The sequence below is a fragment of the Lissotriton helveticus genome, chromosome 11 (assembly GCF_964261635.1).
Source record: "Lissotriton helveticus chromosome 11, aLisHel1.1, whole genome shotgun sequence".
Taxonomy (NCBI): Eukaryota; Metazoa; Chordata; class Amphibia; order Caudata; family Salamandridae; genus Lissotriton; species Lissotriton helveticus.
In genome coordinates this window covers 269,674,204-269,700,030 of record NC_136072.1, presented here as the reverse complement: position 1 = coordinate 269,700,030, position 25,827 = coordinate 269,674,204, and the positions used below count along the sequence as shown (strand labels likewise).

The 25,827-nt window shown below is 48.4% G+C and overlaps 1 protein-coding gene across 11 annotated transcripts in view; it reads left to right on the top strand.

Moving 5' to 3' along the window:
- The window catches only part of TRIP12 (thyroid hormone receptor interactor 12), a 1,008,257-nt gene that overhangs the window by 467,145 nt on the left and 515,285 nt on the right, over positions 1-25,827 (top strand). For all 11 annotated transcript variants that reach the window (XM_078668151.1, XM_078668159.1, XM_078668158.1 and 8 more), the window contains one exon: positions 17,470-17,623. In XM_078668151.1, the coding sequence (XP_078524277.1) occupies positions 17,470-17,623 (154 nt within the window). The remainder of the gene's footprint in view (positions 1-17,469; positions 17,624-25,827) is intronic.

Sequence of the window (25,827 nt, the reverse complement as noted above, 5' to 3'; positions counted from 1 at the left end):
TCTCGTCACTGGGTCAACGGTCACTGCCGAACTGCGAAGAATTTGCTGATTGCTTCACTGATGAGACCACTAAGATTGAAACTGAATTACGCTCTGCCTTGGATAACCTGTCGCTCAGTCCACTGAACACCCTCCTCCCCCCCAGGGTTTGATACCACAGTCCATGCGTGTCAGAAAGTGGCTCTGTATATACTGGAAAAGCGTACGGTACAGTGTGCACAGAGTCCACAGTCCCCAGAGGTTTGGCAGAGGCTAAAGTTAGATATAACCTTACTCTATAAAGTGGTAGCTTGGTCGAGCAGTAAGGAAGTATCAGAGGACCGTGTAAAGCATTTGTTCTACACACTCAGTCAGCAAATGGTCTCACACACTCAAGAACTGAACTCTAGGCCAATTGTTTTATATCAAAAGATAGTTTTATTTTAGAACTAACAAGGTATCAAAATATACTTTCTCAGAATGAGTTACTTTAGTTAAATACTTTTCAAATAGGCAATAGACTTTTTGATTACAATAGTTACAGTTGTTGCAATAGGCAACACAATGCAACATTGAGCTCAATGGAAATTTCTAGATAAATGCAATTAGTTAATTTATGGATTACTTTTCTAACCACAGGACTAGAACCTAGATTCAGTCCTGGGACATCTCCTGTAAACAGTTATGTAAAAGCGTTTTGGTCACAGTAGTGATTAGTAAGGAATATTATTGTATTTTAAAAGTTGACCAACATTTATACACAGAATCACTGATGTTATCCTATGGGAGGAAATTCACTTAGCAGGTAAGTAATGTTATTGTTACTTTTTTTTACTCAGTGTTGGATCCTGGATCCAGAACTAGGGTATCTCCTGTAAACAATTGAAAGAATGTGTTTGTCATACAGGCAATTTTTAAGGATTATTCGTAGTTTTTGAAAATTGACACTTAGAAACTTTTCTGATAGATACATCTGCCAGTGGATTCCTCACCTTGTGAATATCCCCCTTGCGTCAGCAGCATTCGGAAATTCTTTTGTAGCTTCGCGCCGACGTGGACAACGTCATAGAGGCACGGCGTCGCACGCGACTCCGCTGACGTCACTGACACTACAATAGGCCCACGCCAGCGTGATGACATCAGTTCCCTTTTTTTCCGCGTCATCGACGCGAACAGTTTCGGGGAATCTCAGTAGCTATTTAGTGACTTTGTTGCCTTTATCTTCGCTTTTCTGCTTCTTTGTTTCAACACGATGTCGACAAAGAAGACCGGCTTCAGGGAGTGCGGGAAAATGATGTCCATCACGGACCTGCATGAGGACTGCATATGGTGTTTAAGCTCTGACCATGATGTGGATGGATGTTCATTTATTTATTTATTTTAAAAGTTTTATATAGCGCTGGCTAGACCCGGAGGTATCAGAGCGCTTTACATGATCATCAGATCATAGTTACAGGTTACATCGTTACAAAGGTTACATAGTTCTTAGAGCATGGCAGCATAGTAATTGTAAGGTTGAGATAAAACAATAAGCACAAATACGTAGGGGGAAAAGAAGGCACGGTGAGAGATTCAGGGGGGGTTGGAGTAGGGGAAAAAGACAGATAATGAAGGTGGGAAAGAGGAAGGGAGGGGAGGGTGAGAGTCACAACATGGGGAGAAGAGGGGAAGGGTGACTGGGACACAAACCGGTAGACGAGTCAAGGCAACGTCCAAAGTCCAGTAAGCTGTGATCCCAGGGGAAGTGAAATCCCTTTCCTATCTCTATTGCGAGAGGCTCCCTTTACGCAGTGGACTCTCTCAGAGAGGTCTCTGAGACTCCAAGGTCTACATACTGGATCCTTCCCCAAAAAGGGGAGAGGGAGTGCTTTGGCAAGGGGTGCCATACCATACCTCAAGAGGGAGTGGCTCCCTTAGCGCAGTGGACTCACTCAGCGGGTTCGCTGAGATTCCAGAGTATAAATATTGGATCTTTCCCCAACAAGGGGAGAAGGAGTGCCTAGTCAAAGGGCACAAAGGACAGGGGGTAGGCAGAGTAGCAGGCAAGAGGAGAGATTCAGGGGAGAGAGGATAGGACCTAGGGAAGAGACAATAAGGAGAGACGAAAAGAAGTCTGCCTAAAGACCGACTGGGTAGGTGACGACCAAGGAGGGAGTCCAAGGTCCATCTCCCCTATAGCTAAACCAAGTAGCTCCATCGGTTCATCTTGTCGGAAGATGAACCTGAAGGCCCAGCGGGATAGAGAGACCAAACTTCTGGTGGCGAAGCGAAGGGTGACAAGGGAAGAAAATCTTTGAGATCTCGTTCGAGAAATTCGAGGTCGAGATCGAAGTCAAGATCCAGATCTCGAGAGGAGTCGTCTTCGAAGTTCGCTTCAGATCATGCTTCGAAGTCGAGGAGGAGACATGAGTCCCGGCGTCATTCCGGTAAGGAGTCGGGCTCGAGGTCGAGGTCACCGAAGAAGGTACATTCCAAGGTGGTAACGTTGGATGTCTCGGATCAGGAAGGTGAGGCTTCGCCTTCGGAGTCGCAAGTTCAGTCGCCGACTCTGGCTTCGAATCCGTCTCCGGCGCCGTCCCTGGCCTAAGATGAGGAAGAAGTTCATGTGGATGAGGATTCTGCGCCTGTCGAAGAGCCGAATCCGAACCCTCCACAAGACCAGCCTGAGGGTCTTCGGCCTCCTTTCCCATCCCCGGGCCAGGACCCATCAGCGTTTTTTAAACGCTATGTATGGTGTCTTTTCAAGGGCGTGGTACCCCTCTGGCGCACCTTCGGGTCCTATGGGTCCTCTGGCCTTCAATTTAGGAGTCTCTCACTCCTATGCTCCGGCTCAGTTCATGCCGGCTCCGCCGCCGCCATGGCAGTATCCGGCTCCGCCGAGGTCGACGCCGGTGCCGGTACCGGCATCGCCCGCTCCAGATCAACCTCGAGGGCAACCCACTGGACCATCGGATTCGATACCGACGTCGGTTCCGGCGCCGTCAGAGTCGTTGGTGGATCCGGCGGCGAGGCGTGTTAAGATGTCGAGGAGAGAGGCACAGCGCCTTATGGAGGAGCGCAGATATATGGAGTCACATCCTTATATAGAGGAAGGTGAACTGGAGCATGACTGTTTTGAGGATCTAGCTGATGCTAGTGGCCTAGATTTTTCTCCAGAGTGGGAGTTACCATCTGGTTCTGATGTGCCTTCAAAGGACGTCCAGCCTTATCATGTGGTGTTGAGGAAGGCAGCGGAACTTCTGCAATTGACTTTACCTACAGTGGAGTTTAAGTCCAATCTGCTAACGGAAGTTTTACATTCACCCAGCTCTGTGGTGGAACCATTGCTTCCGTTTAATGAGGCCTTAACGGAGCCTATTATGGAGGTATGGAAAAAGCCACTATCAGCACCGGCGGTTTCCAAGAGTGTGGCGAGAAGGTACAGGGTTGCGCCTGAAGACCCTTCTTTTCTGACGTCTCATCCTACTCCTGAGAGTCTGGTCATACAAGCAGCCTGTTCCCAAAAGACTGTGAGTGCGTTTCTTCAGGTGCCTGGTGATAAAGATGCCAAAAAACAAGATCAGGTGGCTAAAAAGACCTTCTCCTCTGCGAGTATGGCGTTGAAGTAAACTAATGCCACTTGCCGTATGGGGAGGTATGTACATGCCCTTATGGATACAATGCGTTTTTTGGCTCCTAAGATTCCTGATGATAGCAGGAAGGATTTTGAGGAGGTGTTATCAGACGCACAGGCAGCGACACGCCAAGTAATACAAAGTGAGCTGGACAATGCAGACTTGGTGGCACGTATCATGGGCACTGCGGTTGCCACAAGGAGATCGGCTTGGCTGAAATCTTCGGACTTTTCAACAGATGTTCAAGCTGCTTTGCTGGATCTGCCGTTCGATGGATCTGGTCTCTTTGGCAAAAAGGCTGATACAGCCTTAGAAAGATTTAAAGACATCAGGGCTACTGCCAAATCTTTAGGGCTTCAAATCAGAGGTTCTTCGGTCAAGAGGTTCAGAGGGTTTGGACGCTCTTCCTTTAGCAACTATCGGCAAGGTCCGCAGCAGCAGAATCCCTTGTACAGTCTTATAGGGGAAAACAAAGGGCTCGAGGTCGTCAAGCCTCTTCCTCCTCTACCTCCTCCAACCCCCTAGCCACAAACAAGCAGCCCTAGATCCGCAATTCAGGATCATGTGGGTCCGGTGGGGGGTCGGCTTACCTACTTTCTACGGGATTGGGAATCGGTTACATCAGATGTTTGGGTTCTCAATCTCGTTGAAAATGGGTATGCCCTTCCCTTTCGGGAATTCCCTCCCAATTACCCTCCTTGCCAAGGTTTTTGCACAGAGGAACATCTGTTACTTCTACAGGAGGAAGTGTTGACATTGTTAAGAAAGGGTGCGATAGAGGTGGTCCCAGAGCAGGAAAGGGGTCAGGGATGCTACAGGGAGGCTTCGTCCAATCCTGTATCTCAGGATCTTGAATCTCCATCTGAAACGAGAGAAATTCAAGATGCTCACCCTTGCACAGGTTCTTCAGGCGCTGCTGGAAGAAGACTGGATGGTGTCGCTCGACTTGCAGGATGCGTATTTCCACATCCCAATCCTGAAGTCGCACAGGAAGTATCTCCGTTTTACGGTGGGATCGCAACACTATCAGTTTGCGGTCCTTCCTTTTGGAATTACTACTGCGCCTCAAGTCTTCACCAAGGTGATGGCCGTGGTGGCAGCACATCTCAGAAGGTTGGGGATTCCTGTATTCCCCTATTTGGACGACTGGCTGATCAAGGCAGAGTCGTCAGAGAAGGTGCTCCAGCATCTGCAGGAGACAACTCAGTTGTTGTACCGGTTGGGTTTTTCGATAAATGTACCCAAGTCTCACTTGGTGCCCTCCCAGCACAACCTGTTCATAGGTGCTGTACTGGACACAACTGTATGTCGTGCATTCCCTCCTCCTCAAAGGATTTGCGACATACAGGAAATGATTCCTTTATTCTACAATGGAGCGGTCGTTCCAGTCCTGAAGGTCCTTCGCCTGCTCGGTCTGATGGCTTCCTGCATTCTGTTGGTCAACCATGCACGCTGGCACATGAGGGCGCTCCAGTGGTGCCTCCGCAGGCAGTGGTATCAACACAACTGAGATCTCAGGGAGTCGGTGAGGATCTCCAGAGAAACTGCGGCGATTCTGTCTTGGTGGGGTGTGGAAGGCAATCTGTCTCAGGGAAAGCCTTTACATCTACCTCCTCCGTTGGCCACAGTGATAACGGACGCATACACTCTAGGGTGGGGTGCTTATCTGGGGGATCTGGAGATCAAGGGTCTTTGGTCTCCAGAAGAAAGGTTGCTTCACATCAACCTTCTGGAATTGCGGGCGATACGTTTGGCGAACAAGGCCTTCCTCCCTTCCCTTCGCGGTCTGTCGGTGCAAGTCCTGACTGACAACACGACCGCGATGTGGTATATCAACAAGCAGGGAGGAGTGGGGTTGCAGTGTCTCTTCAGAGAGGCTCTGCGCCTCTGGTCCTGGGTTCAGGACCACCGTATTTGTCTGATGGCAAATCATCTGGCCAGAGTTCTGAACGTGCGAGCAGACAGTCTGTCGGCAGTTCTCGGCCAACCACGAGTGGAGGCTTCACTCGGAGGTGGTTCGTCACGTCTTTCGGACGTGGGGGACTCCTAAGGTGGATCCGTTCGCTAATCGCGAGAATGCTCACTGCCCGTCATTCTGCAGCCTCCAGTTTCCGATGCAGGGAGCCTTGCGGGACGAGTTTCAGTTGAGTTGGGACTCGCAACTCCTTTACGCGTTTCCTCCCATACCCTTGATTCCTCGGGTTCTGAGGAAGATTCGCCAAGACCGGGCCCAAGTTCTATTGGTCGCCCCGGATTGGCCAAGAAGGGTGTGGTACACGGATCTTCTCCACCTCTCCTCTCGCCCGCCGCTCCGTCTCCCGTTCAGGGCAGATCTCCTCTCTCAAATGGAGGGGCAGGTTCTACACCCCCACCTCCAGACATTACACCTTCATGCTTGGAGGTTGAACGGGGCCACCTGAACTCCTTTTCTCTCCCACACGATGTGGTGGATGTCATTTTATCAGCTGGGCATGACTCCACGAAGTCCATTTATTCTTACAGATGGGCTAAATTTGTCTCTTGGTGTGGGGAGAAGTCTGACGCTTTAAAAGCCCATTTATCTGATTTTCTACAGTTTTCTCTTTCTTTGGCGCAGCAAGGATTTGCTGTTGCTACGGTGAAGGGCTATCTTTCGGCATTGACGGCATTTCTCCGCTTGCTGGACCAGCCTTCTCTTTTCAAATCTCCTGTGGTTTTGAGATTTCTGAAGGGCCTCACAAATAAGTTCCCTCCTACTCCTTTCATTGTTCCTCAGTGGGATTTAAATCTTGTATTAACCTACTTGATGGGTTCTCCTTACGAACCCTTGCACAAGTGTCCCATGAGGCTTTTGTCTTTTAAGACAGTCTTCCTGGTTGCGATCACCTCGGAAAGGAGGGTAAGTGAGCTTCATGCTCTTAGTTCCAAGCCCCCGTTCTTGACCATTGATGCTGATCGAATGGTTTTTAGGACCAGGGCTGCTTTTCTCCCTAAGGTGGTGTCTCCCTTCCACCTAGGTCAATCTATTACCCTTCCTACCTTTTATCCTCCCCCTTACAAGGAGGAGGAGAGGCTGCACCGTCTGGACCCTAAGAGGGCGGTGAGTTTTTATATTGATAGAACTAAAGACTATCGAATGGATGACCAGCTCTTCGTTGGGTTTGCTGGCTGCAAGAAAGGAAGAACGGTACATAAAAGGACTCTTTCAAGATGGATCATCCTCTGTATAAAGATCTGCTACTCTTTGGCCGGTAAGGATCCTCCAGAGGGTCTAAGAGGTCACTCTACTAGAGCTAAGTCTTCGACTTCTGCACTTTCAAGAGGTGTGCCGGTTGAGGACATTTGTAGAGCGGCGACTTGGGCCTCCCTCCACACTTTAGCAAAGCATTATTGCTTGGACACTGAGGTGAGGAGGGACGGCCACTTTGCGCGCTCTGTCCTCCAGGATTTTCTGGTGTAGAGAAGTGGACACCTTCCTCCGGGAGTGGGGACTGCTGTGGGACTCTATTCACAAGGTGAGGAATCCACTGGCAGATGTATCTATCAGAAGAACAAGTTACTTACCTTCGGTAACGCTTTTTCTGGTAGATACAGTATCTGCCTGTGGATTCTCCACCGACCCACCCGCCTCCCCGTTGTCCACTCTTCTATACCAGAGTCACTGTAATGTATTTATTTTATTGTCAAGGAGTTGTTTATTTCAAATGTTTTATTGCATTTGCTTCACACTGTGTGTTATCTTGATATTTGTACTGCATATACGGTGTATATGTCTACTGTCATTGGTCCGTCCGTGTGCCTCGAAGGCACGGGAAAAAAGGGCGGAACTGATGTCATCACGCCGGCGTGGGCCTATTGTAGTGTCGGTGACGTCAGCGGAGTCGCGTGTGATGCCGTGCCTCTATGACGTCATCCACGTCGGAGCGAAGCTACAAAAGAATTTCCGAATGCTGCGGACGCAAGGAGGATATTCACAAGGTGAGGAATCCACAGGCAGATACTGTATCTACCAGAAAAAGCGTTACCGAAGGTAAGTAACTTGTTCTTCTGGTGAAAACCAGACAGTGGATTCCTATGGAAGAAAATTCAAGTTACTGGTAAGTAGGGTTAAAATTACTTTTCAGGGTCAGTGCTGGGCTAAAAGATGCAGCACTGGGTTCTCTCCTGATAACAGGTGAGTAAATCGGAATTCGTTCAGCTTATTTTAGATGAATATTTTAAAGTTTCAATACTCCACACTTCGAAGAATTTCCAAGTGAAACCAGTCAATGTTACCCTATGGAAGAAAAGTGAGTTATCAGCTTTTGGGTAAGTACTCGACTGGCAGGGTTAGGTTTTAGGCATAGACTCCGGGGTCTCCCAGGGTCAGGTAGGTACAGTTGGTACACCCTCAGCGGCACAGGGGCAGCCGAGTGCAGAGGTAGTTAGGCCCAATGTTATCCAATGAGAGGCAGGGGGCCTTCGGTTGGTGGCTGCTGGCAAGCAGGCCACACGGCTGTGGGAGCTGGGCTCCTGGTCACTTGCTCAGGGCAAATGGGGAAGTAGATTAGGACAAAGGTTGCACTGCCAGGGTCACTCGGGCGGCTGGGTGCAGGGTGCTTTTGAGCCTTCGGGAGCTCAATGTTATGCAATGGAAAACTCGGAGGATGAACAAAGGCTGCAGGCTCTGGTACGGAGATTCTTCAGGAGCGACCAACACTTTGAGGGGTACGTTGGGATCTTGGAGGATAGGTAGGCACCCCGGAGTTGGGCACAGGGGGCCGTGGGGCGCTGGGTGCAGGGGTGTCTTTAGATGTCGGGAAATCTTACCCTCTTCTGGTCGTGGTTGGAGGGGTCCTTGGTTGTGAGGCTGCAGGCGTCGTCTTGGTTGTCGAGGAGGGTCCTTGGGCACTGGATTTCAGGTTACAATTGCGGGGGGGACGTCCTCAGGGTCTTTGTCCACTCAGGCACGGGCCAGGCTCGGCGGGTGCAGAGTGTGCTGGATTCGTGGTTCCTGGCTGGCACCAGGGGTGTTTCTTTTTGAACAGAACCACTGCTTGTGGGAGTCCCAGTCTTGGTAGAGGCTCAAGGCAGTCGGGTCCTCCGGGGTTTGTGAGGTTGCTGACCACTGAAGGCGCCGGAGTTTCGCAAGAGCAGGTTCAAGGATCAACAGGCCAGTAGGGCTGGGGCCAAGTCAGTTGGTGTCGTCCTCTTGTGAGCAGCTGCACAGCAGGTCTTCTGGTTTCTTGATCTTCTTGCTTGTTTTCAAATCGGTATCTGAGGAAGGAAGGTTCAGGGTGCCCCTAAATTCTAAATTTAGGGGCGTCACAGGTAGGGTAAGGGCAGGGACCAATGGGTCCCTGTCCTGGGGTGAGTACACCCCCTATCCTGCTCCTCTCCTGTGTGGGGGGGGGGGGGGGGCGGAGCCTATCTCTGATTGAGCAGGGCTCCCCATCCTCAAGATGGCCGGAGCCCGGAGTTGTGCTTCACCTCGCCACTCCCACCTGAGGGAAGGAGTTTGCACAGGCTGGCACACCCCCTTTCCTCACGTAGGGTTTCCCGCTAGTCTTCGTGCCAGAGTGGGGGTTAGAACTGGTGGGGGCCAGTTGCTGGGTACAGCAAGTGGTCTGGAGAAGCTCACAAAGGCGGCATACCTTTTGAAGCTTCCCCTGCCCATCCTGGGGGAGGAGACCTAGCACCTCGTCCAGGACGTGCATTGTTGCAGGCCCAGGAGAGTGGATGGCTCTCTACCCAGGGTTCCAGCAACATGTCTGCTGTGTGACAGCCTCTCAGACAAGACGTGGATTGTAGGTTAGGTTCAGGGGCCAACTCTAAGTTGCCCTCTGTCGTACATTTGCCTTTAAATCCCACTCTGGCATCAGTGTGGGTTTAATGTGCAGAGAAGTTTAATATGAAATTTCTCTGTCTTCAGTGAAGCCATTTTGTTGCTGTGGAGTTCATAATCACAACCTCCCAGCACCATATGCTCTTAATGGTAGCACTGCACTTACAGGGCCCAGGAATGGCTCTGGATACTGTAGGGGCACAGGGCTCATGCGCCTGTGCCCACACCACTGACATAGAGCACCCAGCTAGAGGGGTGACTGATGGATGACAGGGCAGTGTGTTTCTGGGCATGGCACACAGGGATGTGTGCCACGTCGACTCTTTGTTTAGTTCTGCACCAAGACACTCAGCCTGTAAAGACAGTGTGTGTGTGTCAGGGTACATGGCCCCTATGGGTGGCACAATAAGTGCTGCAGCCATTAGGGATCTTCTCTGGTCACAATGCCCTGGGTACCCAGGGGACCATTTACCAGGGGCTGACTGGTGGCCAGAGATGCCAATTGAGTTTTAGTTTCAACACCGTTTTAGGGAAGGAACACAGGCCCTGGGCACCTGGTTGGCATGAGCCCAGGGCCACTCAGTCAAAGCACATCAGCAAGTCAGCAAAAAGTGGGGGCATACCATGCAAGAAAGATGGCACTTCCTCACACTGCGCAGCCCCACCTCCCCAAAAACAACGCATCCTGTACTCTATTCCAAACTTTGGATGAATGCACTATTCACGAAATACTGTCGACTCTGAAACCCTCCAATCACTACAATAACCCCCTGCCATCAAACCTTTTCCCGGAAGTCAAAATCTCCTTACTAACTCTTTGGATTACGATGGATACTCTGGCAAGGTGCTATTCCGGATTGCCTTAAATCGGGTCAAGTTACCACGATTCTAAAGAAACCATCTGCTGATCCCACTGACCTTCACAACTTTCGCCCAATCCCTAACATCCCAACCTTGGCAAAGCTCTTGGAGAAATGTGTGCTCACCCAACTCTGTAATTACATCAACCATTTCCAACTCCTGGACGAATGGCAATCTGATTTCCGCCTGGGCCATATTACAGAGTCTGCGCTAACTCACATTGTTGATGATGCGCTTAGAAAGTTGGACCATAATGAGTTGTGCCTACTGATCCTTCTTGACCTTTGCTCAGCATTTGATACTGTTAAACACGATAACCTAATTGATCTGTTCTAAACTGGTTTTCTTCATTCCTCCATAACCGATCCCAAAGCTTCAAGGTGAACCAATCACTGTCTCATCCTTAGCCGGTCACTCTGGGGGTTCTCCAGGGCTCAGCACTTTCTCCCACGTTCTTTAACCTGTTCATGGAGCCGCTGACAGAAATTCTGAAAGCATCCAGCTTTCACTACCACATGTATGTGGATGATACTCAATTATACCTGAATATTGCCTCCCTGAGGACATTCAGTCTCTCAACCCTCTCCTTGTTGAAACACAAAGCTGCTTTCAAAACGGAATTCCTCCTAATCTCACCCCTCAAGCAATCTCTGGTCATGGAACAATGGTTGAATCAGCTCACTGCTCTCAACTGTAGACCTCACCTTGTTGATTCGGCAACCTCTCTCGGTACTGTGTTGGATAAAAGTTTGAACATGCAGAAGCACATCAGTACCCACACCAAAGGAGCGAACTTCCAACTCCACATCCTAAGGAAAATCAAACCTGATCTCCCTGCTCCTGACCTAAAGGTTGCAGTGCAAGCATTAGTGATTTCAAAGCTGGACTATGGTAGTCCAACGCTTTGCAACTTGCCCAGAGCGATGACGGCTCCTCTTGGGGTTGCCCTCAATTCTGCTGCTAGGCTCATAACTTGTCCAAAAAAAATTCAATCATATTTCTCCGGACTTAATGGCCCTGAATTGGCTTCCACATGAAGCTCGGATACAGCTAAAAATTGCATGCATGGCACAGAAAGCTATCTACTTCAATACCCCGCTATACCTCGCTCAGAAACTGGAGCTTTCATGTGGATCAAGAGCCTCCAGAAGTGCCAGCACTCTATTGCTCAAACCACACAAATTCAAGAAAAAGACCTACAATAGAGCCTTCTGAGGGATGGCTCAGAGGATCTGTAACTCCCTTTTCCCCAAAATCAGGGTGAACCCTTCCACTGCTCTCTTAAAAAAAAAAAGTCAAAGGGCTTCTGATGAAGAAATTTCTGCCTCAGTCGGGCGACACCATCTGATATGGGGATTCTGCCGTGTACTTGTAGCCCAGCGGCCTGGTTGACGAGAATGTCATACTCTATTAGACTGTTTTTGTTTCCTTGTACCCTTTCTGGATGTATAAATTGTAAAGTGCTCTGATACCCTCAGTGGTCATGTTCGCGCTATATAAAACTTTTTAAATAAAATAATTAATTGCTATAAAGGGCTGACTGCCAGCCATGTTTCCCCATGGCCCATCTGTCTACCCAGTATGCCGGTTCTGATACTGTGGAGGAGACCCAGTCATTGGCATTGATGAGCTGCAACGCCAGATAGTAGCCCCTACTGTCGGAGACTGCTACCCCACCCCCCTCATAGACTCCCATTTGAATTTTTTTAAGCGCAATGCATGGGCCCCTCCATCCCATAGTATACTCCGAAGCTCACCATCAATTACCTTAAAGAATGAACTGGGGATCTGATACGGAGTGTTTTGTAGCACATGAAAACAGGCGGGGATGTGCCGTCCTGCCCATTAATGAAACTGAAAGCCAACCGCCAGTGGATCACATCCCCTTGCAGTCTCGCCAGCTACAAATTTAAGTTCAGGGCACATAGTCATTTTCGGACCTAGTGATATGTATTCCGGCAACCCCCCCCCCCCCGTTGTTTCTATGGGCCCTTCCTCCTTGATCTTCCAACTTTCCAGCCATCACTTTTTGTTGTTGCGCCAGTCGTTGCACCTAGTCATCTAGCCTTTTAGTGACCGCATGCAAGCCTCGGATATTAGTTTCTGCAAGTTTGACTTTTTCCGAGGTTGTTTACATGTCTGCCCGGAGAAGGTTTAAGTCTATAGTGACTTTGTCAATTTTGGTTTCGAGTGTTGGCCCAGACTGTGGATCACCGCCATTATTGCCCCCAGCGATGGCTCCTCTGTGTCCAGGGTTCCAGAACCCTCTGTTGATTGCCACTGTGCTCCTGGGAACTGCATACTTGTCTAGTTTGTTGCTCTGGGGAACCAACGCTCCTTTTGGTCGCATTTTGTCTGGCCTGTCATTTCTTGGCCTCCAGGGCCCTGTGGTGTGTCGGGTGTCTTTGATGCAGCCTACTCTTTTATTAGGCTTGCTCGCTTCTCTGTGCCGCTGGCGTCGTGAAGAACTATCCCTCTCCTCACTAGTCGCTCAGTGAGTGACCTCTGTAGAACTGGGCCTACTTCCTCTGTCGCACTTCGCAGCCTGATCTCCCTTGGGATTGCCGATGTCTTGTTTCTTTTTCTTTTTAATGACTGTTACCCATTCTTTTAAGGGCCCTTCCACTTTCTGACTTGTTAGGGCTAGCTTGAAATTGCCTAATTTCTTTTCTGGGTCGGGCCCCTGTGGTCCTGTTATCTGTTGGCTGTAGATTGCTACCTTGCTGCCTTGGGTTTCCTCTCACTCCTCTGCTTCCTCTAGGCTCTCCCTGCTTACTGCCTCCCTGGAGTGTCCGGTCGCGCTCAACTTACCGATAGCTCACTTCTGTGACGTGCGTGCCTCAGCGGGTACTTTTGGGACCAGGGTGGGGTCTTCTCCACTCTGCTTGATCTGGGCCGCACGCCACTTTGAAGGAGCAGTCCTTTCTCTCTGCCTCTTCCGGACGCTTCTCTGCATGCGCCTACCTTTGGACGTTGGGTGGCGGTCACGGTGTGCTCCTCACCCCGTACTGGGTCTTTACTCCGGCTGCCACCTTCTCCAGTGCACACCGGGCCTCTGCTTCGTTCTCGGCTCCCAGCAGTTGGTTTAGTTTCTCAGCTACTGTGCCCGCCCACAGTCGTCCGGCCTTCGGCAGCGTTGGTTCATAGTTCCCAGCGGCAATTTTAGGTTTCTGCAAGTCCCAGTGAGGTATTTGGGGTCCCCTTGTTACAGGGGTAATCCCGGAGTGTTGTGACCTTCTATTACGGGCGGTTTAACATTGGATTTTCAGCGGGTGGGCTGGGGATTACACAGAGCTTTTTAGGTCTCGCCTGTCGATGCGCATGCGCATCGAGCAAGCGAGACTATAGGGGCTCATCTACTCTTTATCTAACTTGCAAGGAATCGTGGCGATTCCTTGCAGTGCCCGTGACTTTTAAGCTCAATGCGCATGCGCATTGAGCTTAAAAGCGCGTGCACAGCCGCCCGCATTCCTCCGACACCTTTGAAGTGAAGCTTAGCTTCACTTCAAAGGCCCGGCTTCCACGGCCGCCAGGCCACATCAAAGGCTTCCCCAGCACTGCCCCGCCCATCAATCACCCTCCCACTGCCACCCCCCTCCCTCTCCATATGGTGCGCTCTGCCTCAGGCCTCTGAGCCGTCCCTACGCTCCCCGCCCACCCCCATCCTTTTCTCCCACCTCATGTAATAGATGCCATCCCGATGCTGGTGACGCCCCCTCACCGAGGCCTAAGATACAAATTGCACCGAGGCTTAAGATACAAATTGCACCACCATCCCTTCTAAGCGCGCACTAGGGCCACTTATTGCACTAAAAGTCTTCAGATGAATTTAACACCAACCACTTCGCCCCAATTGTTAGATTACAACTGATTGGCAATGGGAGTATCAGAGCACCAGCCTCCGTCACTTGCGTTATCGACCGACACAACAGTAGAGATAATCAAGTGCTTTGGCCCAAACCCAACATGCTGAATGACCCAGCCAAACTCGACCCCCAAAAACGGGTTTACCCCTATTTCATTGGTGTGCCAAACCTGATGGCTTCACTAGCAACGTCACCATGCAGGAATGAAGTGATTTCCCCAGATTTGCAAGATGTTGCGCGCCCCCGTCACAATATTACCACTAACCGGTTAGCCATGTGGTATCAGAGCCCCTCGCACGAGCTCCAGTACGTTACACAACGGCACACCAACATTGTGGAATTAAGTGATTTGCCCAGAGTCGCACAATGTCGAGCATTCCCGCCGAAATTCAAACCCTGCTCCTCAGCAACCCTGACGACCGCTACAGCTGAAGGCCCTACTGTCCGCCTTTCGGACCTTTGCAAACGACTACCTCTGTGCTCTGTCTACACCAATCTCGAACTGCCTAGTTCTTGCTGCCTGCAGTTGTTACCACCAATTAGCATAAACACCAGTTTTCAGCCTATCAATATTTTCGCTACGTCAGGGTTCCCTCCCCTTCCATTCACAGTCGCAAGATAGAGCTTCCTAAGCAATATTTAAGTAACGTGCAGCATTCTCAAGAAACGCAAGCAGCTGTGAGGAAATCTTGCCAATTTATGAAATAAAGTGCACCAGTGCCCCGGCTAGGTGGCTGCACTATGTGCAAGCCAGTCACCGTCTGCTGGAAACACAGACAGAACTGAAGTGTCCACCCCGATTCAGTAAGACATTCACTAAGACATCTGGTTCTCCCGGCACCCAACCTGCCTGTCACGTGGCTGCACTCTGGCCAGCCCCGTCCCTGCATTGCCTTGCCAGTTTAATATTGATGAACCACTCCCTAGTTCAATCTCTGCATACCTTGTAATCCTGGCACTGACCACAAAACGTAAGAACAGCTGGCCACCCCTGAACCACTCCTAGGAAAACCAATATGACATCGTAGTGAATTGTAAATGCGCTGCCCTAATCACACCGATCCCCGATCAACAAGACCCACATAGCTGCGTCTTCTCGGGGCCCCCCCGGTACAGTTAAAGGTGGATTCACAATACACGGTCAATGGGAAAAACGCCGCCATAATGACACGATCCACCGTTCGGTCTACCAGAACCTACATAGCTGCGTCCCCTCAAGAGTGCTAAGGCTTTCTTCGTGGTATTGGCGCAACGCAAACAACTCAGAAGGTGGAGTCATTATACTAAAAGGAAACCGCACAGGCTTTCTGTATACTGTGACTGTGGGAGAATTAGTTAATGTTCCTGCGTTTGAGTTAGAGCTTTTAGATTTGTTTATGGCTTTTTTTCTTTGTAATTCTTTAGCATTGCCTACAGGAAACAAAAATGCTAAAGATTTAAAAAAAAAAACCCATAAACAATTCTAAAAGCACTAACTCTAATGCTGCGAGACCTATTGCATTTCCAATGCTTGTTAGTTATGTGGCCATCTTGGCTGGTGCCAAGGCACGCCCCCTGCCAATTTTTTCTAATGGAATTGATTTCTTGTTTTCATTGCCAGTATAAAATGAGTGGTATGATAAAGAAAAAATGTTCGAGCATGTGAGCAATATTATTCAATGACATATATAGGTGTAACAGTGCTAAATTTACAAAGAGTGAAGTAATTGTACTGTATAACACACAAACATAAATGTTAACATTGCCTTATTAGGGATTTTTTTAAACTCACTTGGGTGTGCACCGAGCTTTACTGCGTACATATTGATAGGTTTCGGAGAGCATTTCTCTGGCATTTCTTTTATTGAAATACTCATCCAGTGCTGCTGTGTTTGTTCTAAGACTAGTGGCCAGTTTGGTTACCAACCTGGTTTGCTTATTAACTTTCAACACGTGTTTCTGCTGACAAAGGAAATGTGCTAGTTATGTTTGCCCAGTGAGCTTTGAAAGATATTTCTTAAGGAATTGTCAGTTGTTCTTCTGTTCACCTTTAAAAGAAGTACTGTCTGTGTCGAGCATTGCTGTTTGATATTCAGCATTAAATATGTGAACGAATAAGAGGAGTTGATCCAGCTGTCTAGCTGGGAAAGCTATAATATGCAGGATTCTATCATTAACATTACTAGAGCCGTGTTATAATGAAGACAGTAATCGCTACAGTTACTTTTCATTAATCAAGTTGAATTTGAGAAAGTATGTCTGTCCTGTGGCCCATTGCTTCTCACCAATTATTTCAACTTGCTCTGTTCATGTGTAATGTTCAGAGTGCATTTTAAGTGTTTGTTAAAACTAGGATTTCTTGTTGACGGGTAAATGATCAACAAATAAATCTCTCACGTGACAGTGAAGAATAGCCAGAGCCTAATTTTGTGTCATTTTGGATACAGCTTTAGGAGCTGGCTTAGAAATTGACATTCAGTAAGCTGAGTCCATACTGAGGTGCTGGAAGTGGCTTCCAGTGCTTTGTTTTTGGTCTTCTAAGGGTGAGGTCCTGAACGTGATGTCCTCATTGAGGGACCAGTTATTCCTTTAACCCTTACAATGCCCGTTTCACACCACATCTGACATGCTAAAGTCCTGATGACTCTTTAATCCCACGTGATTTACAGATTATTTTATGGAGAATCTACTTCATTCTCCACAGGTAGAGTTTTCGGGGTTTGAACTAGCCCTGGATGTCACCTAAATTTAACTTGTAAATAGGTAACCAGCAGTTACATTTATGCATTTGCTGACCGTATTTGGAGTTGTCGTCTTATTCATTGGTGAGGAGGTATCTTATTTGCCCTGTACTTATGATGATATTTACACGGGGAATAACATTTTCAGTAGCTTGAGTTACTTTGGGTTGTCCAAGGTCCATCCATCCAAATTTGATATTTGTGTAAATTCAACAGCGACAATCTAAAAAAACTATCCATACATCCCCTGTTGACCCATCTTCGCTGACTCCTACTGCGCTCAAATGTTCTTGAAACTGAAAAGGTCTGGCATGGCAGCAGGATTTTAAGTACTTGGTCATCATGTCCAGTAGTACAGCTGGAAGAATATTGGCTGTGCAAATGACTGTATTTCATTGGTTTCAGTCTTCCTCTAGTGTGTTTCAAAGATGAAGCGTACGCAGAGAAATTAGCACCAATCAGAATGAAAGTTATCCAATATATGCAACCTTTTCTTCTTAAATAGAAATGTCTTGAGTCAGCATATTTAATTGTTTGGCAATCTAGATATTAGGAAAAGGTTTGTGTTTACAGCTGCTGTAATGTTTACATTCAAAGATTTCTTTGTTTTATATCTGTGTTCTCAGGCAGCCCATCAGGTTGGTGAGGATGAAATAAGTCTGTCTACACTGGGGCGTGTTTATACTATTGATTTTAATTCTATGCAGCAAATCAATGAGGACACTGGAACAGCACGTGCTATTCAAAGAAAACCAAATCCATTAGCCAATTCAAACACTAGTAAGTATTTTTATACTTGTTCTTACCATCATAACCTGCATTATTTCCAATTGAACATTTTGAGTGCAATAGATCGTTTTTATCTGAGTTTGAAATGCATTTCTGTTGCCTAGGCATCTTTGAATGATACACAAAGGAGATGAAAAATTGAAATCTATTCCCGATTGTTTTTGTCTTTTGCAAGAAATGCATATTTGGCCTCTTTACCTTCAGAGTAGGTGTATCGCTTGGCTAGCATGAAAATGATACCACCTTTGGGTTAAATTGTTATGTTTGCCTAACCAATTTTTTTATAGATTTGATTTCTGTGTTATAAGGGCCTGTGTTTCACTTAGTCTCCTTAAACACTCAATAGCAATTAAGAAGTGTAGGGAAGTGCCTCTTTTTTTGCATGGTTGCCCCCCACTTTTTGCCTGATGTTGATGCTCTTTGACTAAGTGTGCCCTGGGTTCCTGCCAACCAGGTTCCAAGGGCCTATGTTCTTTCCCTAAAACTGTACTGTTGCAAACCAAATTAGTCACACTCTGGCCACTTGCAAGTTCCTTGTAAAAGGTACCATGGGTACCAAGTGCCCTGTGACCAGGGAAGGCCTCTAAGGACTGCAGCACCTATTGTGCCACCAATAGAGGCCCTGTACCTCAACACATAAACTGCCATTGCAGGCTGCGTGTTTTGGTGCAGAGAAAAGTGAAGTCGACATGGCACACATCCCTGTGTGCCATGCCTACAACCCACTGCCTGTATAGGTAAGCCACCCCTCTAGCAGGGTGCACTATACCACTGGTGTAGGTACAGGTGCATGAGTCTTGTTACCCCTACAGTGTCTAAGTTCATTCTCGTACATTCTAAGTGCTGTAAAGCCATAGAGCATATATGGTCTGGGAGTTCGTCATTGTAAACTCTCCAGCTCTGTATTGGCTTTGCTGAAATCTTGGAAGTTTGGTATCAAACTTCTCAGCACGTTAAACCCACACTGATACTAGTGTGAGATTTAATAAAAATGCACTTGGAGGGCATCCTAGAGATGCCTCCTGAGAAACAACATGACTCTAGTGTCCTGGCTGAGTGGCTGCTCGCCTGCTGCCACCACCAGACATGGACTCCTGGGTTGAGAGCGTGCTGCTCTCAGGGTCCTCAAACAAAGCACATACATGTGGTGCCAAGCCTCCTCCCCCATGATGGGCAGGGTCCACAAAGCAGAAGCTTCAAAGGCTTGCCACCTTTGTAAGCTGACCCAGCCCTTTGCTGCTCTCAGCAACTGGCCCCCACTGGTTCTGACCTCCACTTTGAGCAGGAGAATCTGCTGAAAAATCAAGATAGGAGCAGAGATGTTCCCGCCTTAGCCAGCCCGACCCCTCTGGTGGGGGAGGCGAGGTGAAGCACAACTCTGTCCCCACCTTCTGGAAGATGGGGTCCCTGTCAACCAGAGTGAGGCTTATGCCCTCCTCCCACTAGAGGGTGGCATAATAGGGGGTGTACCCACCCCAAGGAAGGGATGCATTGGTCCCAACCTTTACCTACCTGTAACACCCCTAAATTCAGTATTTATGGGCAGCCTTGAACCTTGCCTCCTCAGACGAGAAGAAACTAGGACTAAAGAGCCGTGCTGAAGGAAGAAGAGGACACCAACTGACTTAGCCCCAGCCCTACCGGCCTGTTCCGACCTTGACCTGCTGCACCGGTGTGTCCTGCAGCCTTCAGCCCCCCAGAATACCGAGGCCCTTCCCTCCCCAACCAGACTTTGTACCCTGTGAGCACCCGATTTGCTCAGCAAACAGACTCTGGCTAAATCCGCAAGTCTGCACCAGACGCCCACGGCCCAAGATTGAGTGGCCCAACACCATGAGGAGGTCTCACCGGCGATCCTTACCTAGGATCTGGTGGTCCCTGACCTACCTCGAGTCTCCAGCCGATGCCTGAAGCCCCTTTCTGGAGGATCCCCCTGACCGCGACAGGAGCCTGTAAGGAAAACCAGACGCCAAAAGACACTTCCGCACCCAATGCCCCACGGCCTTGGGAGGCCCAAACGACAGTGTTTCGGCATTCCAACTTAGCTCTGCAACTGGTGGTTGCCTCCAGAAGATCTTAGACCCCGAGCCTGCAGTGTTTGTTGCCACCGGAGAATCCCTATTGAAAACAGGGCACCAGATGCCAAAACCGCACCCTGCACCTGGACACCCCTGTGCCGCTGAGGGTGCTCCTTGTGTGCTAAATCAGATCCCCCTTTGCCCTTAGCTTATGTCCAGGAGCTTTGCTCCCACAACCTTACTGTCTGCTTGTGAGCAGCCACCAACCGGAGGCCCCCAACCCCCATTGGATAACATTGGGCCTCAGTACTCTGTACCCAGCTGCTCTAGTGTCGCTGATGGTGTTTTGAGAGTGCATCCTTGACCCTGGGAGAACCTCATCTCATGTTGTAGCATATCCACCTCTTTTTGCCAAATAGACCAAAAACTTGCAACAACCAATCAGATTAGCCTCACCCCATAGAACCTTCCTGAGAGAGCCTCAGATTTTCTACCGCATGTTGTGCTAAGGGAGTCTCCATTGAGCTTTGCTCAGATTTCTCTACAACTTTTGGATTTCATCTTTATTCTTTACAGTTACTTTCAGGATGTCAGACCAGGAGAAGGCTTTATTTAAAGCCTATGCTACTTGTTCAAAGAAAAGACTCTACATTGAGGATCAGCATAAAGACTGCGTTTATTGCTTGTACCCTGATCACAAGGCCACTGATTGTAAGATCTGTAGGACCTTCTCCACCAAGACTCTGAGAGACAGGAAAGGACGTTTGCTGACCTGGCTGCAGAAGCTGAAGTCACGAAAGGAAGAAATATCAAGTGACAGTGATGATGCCTCCTCAGCAACATCTTCAAGGAGGTCAAAAAAGAGGGGTATGTCTTCCCCTTCAACTGAACCTCCTACTAAGGCCTTACAAAGGCCTCTGATAGGTCTGACAGGCCCAGTCCTAAAAAATCTCCTCACCGAGGTGTGGGGTGAGGGACTAGTTCCTGAGGTACTTTCTACTCAGAAGGTGAGTCATAGGCCTTCTGTTTCCTCCATCTGAAAAGGCAAAGCTGTTAAAAAAAACCAGCTTCTGTACCTCAGAAAGGAAGATCTGAGAAGACAATCCGACCGACAACGACAATATCGGGTACATCGACAATGTCATCTGAAACTCACCTGGCGTCGATTCCAGCTCCGTCAATAGGCCCCCGTCGTCGAGAGCTTCGCCGACGACTACTTCGACGAAGAATTCGTCGACGCTTCAGGTACTTGTCACAGTGTAGCCGACGACGATGCCGACGATGGTGTCGACTACGATGGTGTCGACGGCGACGAAGACTACGTCGGCGATGTCAACATCTACAATGAAACTGACGACTAGCTCGTCGACTATCAGCCCATCGTCGTCGACGATCCATACTCCGTCGACGATTCCTTCGGCGACCTCGTCGACTACACAAATTTCTATAAAAAGACGCCAAATCACACCGGAAATGACATCTCGTAGAGTGACACCATTACCTCCGGCATTGCTTTTGATAGAAGAATATTCAGAGGAAGATGAGGGTCCTTATGGGGTTGCTTACAGCCCGTCCCAACTTCAAGTAAAATACCAGGATTCGGATTCTGAAGATTATTACTGGGAACAGCAATACCTTCCACAAGATAGACCTCAAGAGCAGGCGCAACAGGGGATGGTGTCCATGCCGTCTTCAATTATTAGTGACTTGCAGGTCATGTTAGAATATAAGAGGAGATTTCCATCTCAAGCCCCTGATCAGCAATCAATGCAACAGCCGCCTCCACCACCTCCGACCTATTCTTCCACTACAGTAGCTCCTCAGTTACCTCAACCTCCGGAGCCGGAACCAATAAGTCGCCAGAATATAGTCACTGTGCATGACGACGATGATTCAACAGAAGATGATCAGAAGGTGGAACAGGTCCCTAATCCAGGTAGGGAATGTCACGAATGTCATTCCGGATCCTGCTTCACCATCACCGGATCCTATATATTCTCCTCCAGCAGACATCGGAAGTTTCCATAATCTTATGAAGAGGGCTTCCAAGAGGTTTGGTCTTCCCATTCCAACTGTACAATCGGATTGCTTTCTCTGATTTTAAAGAGCCTTACAGGAAATCCATCCGTTCTTTCCCGATTGTAGAACATGTATGGAGTGAGGGAATTAAGGTGGTGCAGTCTCCAGCTACCGTCATCCCTGTTCTTCCACGACTGGAGAAAAAATATAAAGCTCCAGAGGATGGTCCTGCTTGCCTGGTTGGTCAACCGAAGCCGGACTCTGGTATCTCTCAGGCGGCTCAGAGGAAGTAAAAAAATCCATTGGCGCCCCTTACCACACGACCGGATAAGGAGGGTAGGCGTCTAGATAATGTGGGAAAAAGTTTTTCCTCTGTCCAGCCTCCTTGTTAGAGCCGCTAATGCACTAGCAATTTTGGGACTATATGATCGCCAAATGGGGTGCGATTTGTCTCCATTTATAGATCAACTGCCAGAGGGTTCCAAGACAGATGCGAAGATGATCCTGGATGAGGGAGAGCGGTCTTCTTCAGAAATCATTGATTGCCTCATGGACATTGCCTCCACTGCTTTTCGTGTCTTGGCAGGTTCAGCTGTTCTAAGACGACAGGGCTGGCTTCGGGCTACCTGGTTTCGCCCAGAAGTTCAAAATAATCTTAGATTTGCCATTTGAATGAGAAATGCTTTTTGGGAAGAATGTGGATGACACTCTGCAGGACATCAAAAAAGACAAACGGCAAGATCCCTGGGGACATTGCAATACCGCAAAGTGCCTTTCCGTGGTGCAAGAGGGAAAGGTTTTTCTACATACAGAGGAGGACACCAACAGCGCTACTCCGCTTATTCACAGTCATACAAACCTCAGTACTCTCAACGTCAAGGCCAATCTGCGTCTTTCTCTCGCCAACCTTCATGAGGACGACAAGGGCGTCAGGGGAGAGATTACTCTAAACCCCAATAGCGGCTTCCCGGCTCTGTCTACTGTCCCTTCATCCCCTGTAACATCAGTGGGGGGCAGGATTTCACAATGCCTCCACAGCTGCCTCCCCAGCTGGGAGATCATAACATCAGAACGGTGGGTCCTCAATATCATCTGGTTTGGCCACACGTTGGGAGTTTCAACACCTCCCACGAGTCAAAACATCTACATCTTCTACGTCTCGAAGCTCATCAACTGCTCATCAAAGGAGTGATAGAACCAGTACCTCTATCCCAACGAGGCAAAGGGTTCTATTCCCGGTTTTTCCTGGTTCACAAGACGGAAGAAAAATGGCACCCAATCTTAGACCAGAGGGAGCTCAGCACCTCTCTCATAAAACTCTCGTTTCGGATGGTATCTCTTCAGGATATCTTGGGTCTCCTGAATCCAGGCGATTACATGGCAACTCTGGATCTCGAGGACGCATACTTCTATGTTCCTATCCACCCAGCCCTCAGGAGAGTTTTACGCTTCACAGTAGCCAAGAGCCACTTGCAGTTCAAGGTCCTGCCTTTTGGACTCAGATCAGCTCCGCGGAAATTCACGAACATATTGGCCCCAGTTGCAGCGTTTCTCAGAAAACAGTCACTGCACGTTTTTCCCTACTTGGATGGTTGGTTGATAAAAGCTGCATCTTCTCAAGCAACTACAAGGGCAGTCGAAAGTTGCATTCGGCTTTTTATTCGTCTGGGTCTTCAACTCAACAGACAAATCAGTCCTTCTTCCATCCAGGTCGGCCAGGTTTCTAGGGTCCATTCTAGATACAACTTGTTGCAAAGCTTTCACTTCAGAGGAAAGAAAGAAAAGGCAGATATTTTCTGCCCGTCAAGTACAAAGAAGACTATCTCAATCTGTCCGCCTTTACAAATCTCTCCTAGTATCGATTTCATCCTGCATTCCCTTAATTCCGCATTACAGACTTCGTATGCGCCCATTACAAGAACTGGACATGCAATGGCGCCAGGCGGATGGCTCGTTAGATGACAGGATAAAAGTTACTCCTCTTATGAAAGAGGCGGTCAGCTGGTGGACGATCAAAGACAATATCTCAAAAGGTCTCACTTTCACGGCTGCTCCAGCTCCTTTGATACTGACCACAGACGACTCTCTAGAAGGCTGGGTGTGGTTTTGCAGGACCTTCAAGTAAGCGATCACTAGAGTCCCAAACAACGCACTCTCCACATCAATCTTCTTGAGCTCAAGGCGATTTGTTTGGCTTTACAGGCTTTCCTTCCGAGGATTCGGAACTCTACCGTCCTGGTCCGTACAGACAACACATAGGCCATGCACTATGTGAACAAACAAGGTGGAACGAGATCTCAACTTCTTGCCAGGGAGGCCCAGGAAATCTGGGAATGGGCAATTCTTCACAAAATCGCTCTTTCAGCAGAGCATCTTCCAGGTACCCTCAACACGACAGCAGATACATTGAGTCGTCTGAAGTCAGTCTGTCACGAGTGGGAACTGGATCAGGGCACTCTCGATAGTATTTTCACTCTTTGGGGCTCTCCATCCATAGACCTGTTCGCTACCTCAGACAACAGAAAATGCCGATTTTACGCAAGCAGGAATCACCATCGAGAATCGTTGGGGAATGCTCTTTCGATGGCCTGGTCAGGCGCATTTGTTTATGCCTTTCCGCCAGTTCCCCTGATTCCCCAAGATTCCCCAATTTTTATACAAACAAAATGATTCCCAAGATTGCTTGGAAAACTCAACACTGAACCCTGCACAATGATTTTAATAGCACCTGAGTGGCCCTGCCGGTTCTGGTTCACGAAGCTTCTTCTACTTTCTCAAGATCAGCCGGTTCACTTGCATCTCATTCTTTCTCTATTGACGATGTCCCAGGGCCAAGTGGTACATCTGGATCTGAGCTCCCTTCAGTTGACAGCGTGGCTCCTGATCACCGAGAGTTCCAGAATCTAAATATCCCTCAAAAGTGTAAAGCGGTTTAAGCTAGTGCACCAAGTACAAAAAAAAACGATCGCTCAAAATGGAAAGTTTTTGCTTGTGGTCCCACCGAGAAAATCTTCATCCGTTCTCGTCTGCTCCTCATCAAATATTACCTTACATTCTGTCTCTGGCCAAGTCAGGTCTTGCACATTATTCCATCAAGGTACACCTAGCGGCTATAGCTAGGTTCAGACTAACAGCCTCTGGCCCTTCCCTCTGGTCGGCAAGAATTGTCAAACAATTTCTGAAAGGACTCTTTAGAGTTTTCCCACCAGTTTCACCTCCACCTCGCATGTGGCAACTCAACTTGGTTCTTGCTCATCTCATCGACCTCCGTTTGAGCCTATTCATAGAGAGCCGATCTTAAATTTCTGTCATGGAAGGTGGCTCTCCTTCTCGCCTTGATGTCAGCCAGGAGAGTTGGAGAACTTTAAGCTCTCACAATTAAGGAACCTTTTTTACAGTTCAAAAACAACACTCTGATTCTAAGAACAAATCCAAAATGTATTCCAAAGGTCCCTTCGGATTTCCATTTGAATGAGCCTGTCATTCTAAAATCTTTTTTCCCTCAACCTACGACTCCAGCAGAAAGGTCTCTTCATTCCTTGGACGTCCAGAGATGTTTGAAGTGTTATCTTCAGCGCACCAAGGATTTCAGGAAAACTACCCAACTCTTTGTCGCGTTTAGTGCTCCTCGAACAGGTTTTCCTCTATCAAAACAAGGGATTTCACAGTGGATTGCCAGCACAATTTATTACTGTCACCAAGCGGTGGGTAAGCCGCTACAAGGACATGTCCGGGCTCACTCCACAAGATCAGTTTCATCGTCTGCTGCTCTTTTCGCTGGAGTTCCTATCAAGGACATTTGTAGGGCAGTTACATGGAGCAGTGCCCATACTTTCACAAAGCACTACTGCTTGGACTCTTCCACACAGAGTGAGGCAGCAGTGGGACAAGCAGTCCTGAGGAACCTCTTCCAGTAAGTGGTGAGCTTTCCCTTCTATCCCTCCTTCCTGTTATTGCACATTTTGTATCTGCTAATGTTTACTGGCTAATATTTCAATTGCTGTTTGCTTCTTATGAAAATATGGATACAGAGTTATTTCAGTATTTATGTTACAAAATGTGCTTTATTGCGGACTGCTAGCTATTCTGATACAAGCTTATGGGAATCTATGAAAGTTCCAATACTGGAGTAAGAAAACAAGTTACTTACCTGTAACT